Here is a 4,552-nt window from a genome sequence, read left to right on the forward strand (position 1 = left end):
TAAGAGTGACTAAACCAAAAGCATTTCTTACAAAAAGATACAAACAAAAACGTATCTTAAATGCATATGTATACAAAGAGATTCTGGAAGGAGAAATCCTTGCGAAGTGCACAAATGGAACCATATTGAGGAGACGACATAGGCACATGTGCATAAACTCATCATACATAGATGCACATCCAATGATCCATACTCACATAGTTATTGGAGGTGTATTTATTTAACTCTTAGCTCTTAACGTGAAATGTAGCAAAGAAAATCCGACTATCCCCAGGAGCACTTGCGTGGAGAACTTTTCCACGCGTCAGGGAACTTTTCAATGAGGCGTCCAAAGATCTTAATATACGAATGATGAAGATGAAGATGAAGATGTATTCACGATCAAATAGGTCCAATCTCATAGTGTTTTATTATCTGGTTTGAAAGATTTGACAAATCTGAAATTGAAACCCTAGAAGTCTGCTAGTGTTGAAGAGGCAGGGCATACATGGTCGCCTACATACTTACTTACATGAAAGCTTCGAAAACCAGAGGAGGAGGAAGGGAGGCAGGGGCATACATGGTCGCCTACATACTTACTTACATGAAAGCTTCGAAAACCAGAGGAGGAGGAAGGGAGGCAGGGGCATACATGGTCGCCTACATACTACTTACTTACATGAAAGCTTCGAAGATCTGAAAGCTACGAAGATCTGAAAACCAGAGGAGGAGGAAGGGAGGCAGGGGCATTACACGGTCGCGTACATACTTACTGACATGAAAGCTTCGAAGATCTGAAAACCAGAGGAGGAGGAAGGGAGGAAGGAAATACGTGTAAGCCGCGGAGAGACCGAATCACCAAAAGTGGTGGTGCTTGTGGTGGTGTCCGTCGTGATGATGGGCATGATGAGAAGGAGAGTAGGCGTGGCCTGATGATCCGCCAAGGCTTTGGATGAGGTGCTCGTCTTTCTTGTGTTGGGAGTGCTCGTGGAGGGCGTAAGCCGCAGATCCGACGGCGGCCGCCCCGGCCGCGCCCGCCTCCAGCCTGTGCCTCGCGGCATGCGCAGGATCCACCTTCGCCTCGTGAGCCTCGTACTGCACCCACCACAATTTATCATCAGGATTCAGGACCAAAACCACAAACGCACCATTACCACATAATCCTCCGTATATTTCGAGGTCCGAGCCCGGTTGTTCATACCAGCGCAAACGCCCCTGCCGCCACTGCGCCCGCCTCCGCCACGTGCTCGTTCCGGCGATGGCGATGCTCCTCCGCGATGGCGTGATTCAGTTGGTCCTGCTGGTAGATGTTATTCGGGGCGCCATAGTAGGGAGCCGGAGGCTGCATATTGTAATTACTCATGGCATACGGGTCAGGGGAAGGATAGTATGGAAGAACCGCCGGAGGAGCAGGAGGGTAGGCAGAGTTGTACATGGGGTAAGGAGGTGGAAGATGGTGGCCGCCATAGCTGCTGCCTCCTGCGTACTCGTCGTGATGGTGGTGGTGATGGTGGTGGCCGTGTCCCATCTTGTGCGTGCGCGTGTGTGTGTTGAATGATTTCACCTTAGAACTCAGAAACGCTTGATGGTTGTTGATGTTCTCTACCTTCCCAACTCAGGCTCTTAAAGAGTTGCTTGGATGATTCTGTATTTTAAGTCGGTAGAGAAGGCCACGCGCTTGAGCTTCCCAGACGTGTGCGACTCACACGGTACGTGTAAAGTCGGCCTAATGAACGAGTCAAGCATTTTCCCTTCCTTCAAGCATCTATGTGCTCCGTAAGGGGTGATGGTAAATGGCCATTGATATATAAAAATAAGTATTGGTAAAGAATATCATATAGAAATACAAGAATCGACCATACAAGCGGAAGAGCAAAGGAGGATCAAATGGAGAGTTGGATTATACCTCTAGCAAATCAACCACCCAACTAGCCAAAGCAACACTTGGAATCAACTCATGTACTTGCATCTATCATAAGAATTGACCATACGAGGGCAAGAGGAAAGGAGGATTAGATAGAGAGTTCTAGCAATCAACCACCCAACTAACCAAAGCAAACACTTGGAATCAACTCATTTACTTCCATTGGCTTGATGTGGGTGGTTGCCATATCAACTATGTTGTAATACCAAACCCCCACATGATCAAACCCTCAAACAAAGGTCATCATCAAGGTAAGTGTGGTGTGCATCCTTCAAATTTGAGGGTAGTTAGAATTCCATTTTCAAAGTCTTATTTAAATATAATATAACCTTACCGTACTATTTAACCACATTGTACAATTCTTTCGGAAGGTTAGTGTGTGAGGGATTTTTCTTGTGGTGGTCCTACTTTTCAAAATTTGTATCTCCTTTGCCCTGATGGAGAAAGGTAAAACATTGAAGGGTGTTCCAAACTACAAACTTGATTGGTGCTCCACGACAAAGAAACAAATGTCTACAAGTTATGAAAGTCAAGTAAGAAACAATATTCCAAACTTCAAACTTGAGGTTAGATAAGTAATAAGAAAAAGAAGTAACCAATACTTTATACACATATATATTCTCAAGTGTAGGAACTACATGGAAAACATGAGAGAGAGAGAGAGGCAATAACATTTTTCACATTTTGATAATACACTACTAATAACGAGAAAAAATGCAATAGTCTATAAAACTATTGCAAATAACCAAGTTAGGGATGGAAGGTCTACCATGTGAGGGGCTTCATTTGTAACCTTAAGGTCATCTCCCTTAAGCAATGAGTGATTCCTCTACTCATTACAATTCATTTCTAACTAGCAATTTCCTCCTGAAATCTATAAAACTAAAAGTGAGTTGGCTAGAGGGGTATAGAAGGGAAGAGGGAATGGACAAGACACCATGCCACCATGGCGGACAAAATAATTTGTTAGCTATGAGCTAGAAGTGAGAGAACATTGTATCTTGTAAGGTTACTTAGCTCCCAAGTAGACCACAAATGCTAATGTCTATTATCATAGCACCATAAGCCTAACACTTGGATTAAACATTAATGCCATTGTCTTTGATTGAACCCCTTCAAGTTTGTCACTATGATCAAACATGGATAGCTCATCTATTCTTTTGTCCTAGGTCTACTTTGAAAATTAAATGCAACTATGATGTCTCAAACGTGTGCTCACTTCTTGCAACTGGTATCAAAGCCAACCATTCAAGGATCTTCTTCATCCTTTGCTTTAGCCTAGATTCAAAGCTTCAACTCAAGGTTTCATGGTAGCCATTGTTTCTTTCTCTTGAGGTATGCATTGAGTCTTCCCTTCTTCCAACTTGCCCTCGGCTTGTTGAGGAGCTTTCCAAGGCTTAGCTGAGCCTTGTTGAGTGCTTATTGAGCTAAGGAGTAGTCATTTTAACCATTTTGAGTGGATATAGAGTATATAGTAGAAGTCGTGGATAGCTATGGTAGCTTGACATCACTATCGTATTTTGGCCATATCTTTTGCATACAATATTGGATTTAGGCATTCTATAGTTAGAAACGAAGAGTGAGAAGAGATCTAGAAATTTGGGCACTCATTGAGTTGATTTTGTGTAGTTTTCTATTCTCTATTTTACACAAAACAGAAAAGTTTTGGATTAGATAGCAAACAATAAATTCCATAATGCATGTTTGATACTTTGGGTATGCTATTTTGATGTCCGAATGGTATGGTTATGATTTTGGGCTGATTTAAGAAACATTTGGCTCAGTTTTCTCAAAGATTTCAGTGGTATAATAACAGAGTTGAATGTCATTTATCTAAAAAGAGCATATGTCTCTTGTTATATAGCTTTTGGATAGTATCACTCTCCTCACTATGCATATGGAATTCTGAACATCTCTTCCTAGAGCATACATCATTTGCTATTCTCAACATTGTTGAGTTGCTTAGCAACCATAGGTATCTTGGTTTGGCTCTTAGAATTTGAGGCGATTCCCAGTTCTACTAGCAATGTAGTCGCTAGGGCTACTTCACTCTACTCCACAGTTGTGTTGTCTAAGAGTTGCTTCATGAGAAGCTCGCTTGGTGTGAGGTTAGCCTCTAAGGCTATCTCCCTCTCAGCATTTGGTCATGTCTTGGTTCTATTGGTGAGATCTAAGACACATTGGATCTCACACATTTCTATGTCTTGTCTCATCTTTTGAGCTCCTTACTCTCAGTTGTAGGTGGCCATGCTTTGTAGCATTTTCCTTGCCAACCTTCTCTCCTCCTCTAGATTGGCTATGATGTCCTCGACTAGTCTACTGTGATGCTCCATTTTGGTTTGTAGGTCATATCATGTCATCAGTTTGTCGTTGGATGTCGACTAGGAAATTTTCCAAGTCAAGCTCATCATTTTTTGGGTTGTTGATGGTTCTTGGCATATTGCCGACTTCTTGAGCTACTGGGGTGTCGATTAGATCAATCAAGTCAGGTAGAGCTATGTCCCTAATCATGCCTATCATTGTTGCTCCCTAAGCAGCTAGACAATTTAAGTCTCTTAGTACTCGGTGATCGGGATCCTTGGCCACTATTCAATGTTTGGGGGTCTCCTTCTACTAGTTGGTTCATTTAGTTTACCTTATCTTGTGTGA

At 42.6% G+C, this 4,552-nt stretch overlaps 1 protein-coding gene across 1 annotated transcript; it reads right to left on the reverse strand.

The window, feature by feature from the left end:
* Positions 1-386: 386 nt before the first annotated feature.
* Positions 387-1,717, reverse strand: LOC148021151 (uncharacterized). The gene is made up of 2 exons (XM_087698994.1): positions 1,181-1,717; positions 387-1,074 (listed from the first exon to the last, which is right to left on the reverse strand). The coding sequence occupies exons 1-2, from the start codon at positions 1,505-1,507 to the stop codon at positions 835-837; spliced, it is 567 nt and encodes a 188-aa protein (XP_087555120.1). The 5' UTR covers positions 1,508-1,717; the 3' UTR covers positions 387-834.
* Between the last annotated feature and the right edge of the window lie 2,835 nt (positions 1,718-4,552).

This window comes from Lygodium microphyllum, chromosome 18 (genome assembly GCF_053477565.2).
Source record: "Lygodium microphyllum isolate KBCC chromosome 18, Lygodium_microphyllum_v1.1.10, whole genome shotgun sequence".
Classification (NCBI taxonomy): Eukaryota; Viridiplantae; Streptophyta; class Polypodiopsida; order Schizaeales; family Lygodiaceae; genus Lygodium; species Lygodium microphyllum.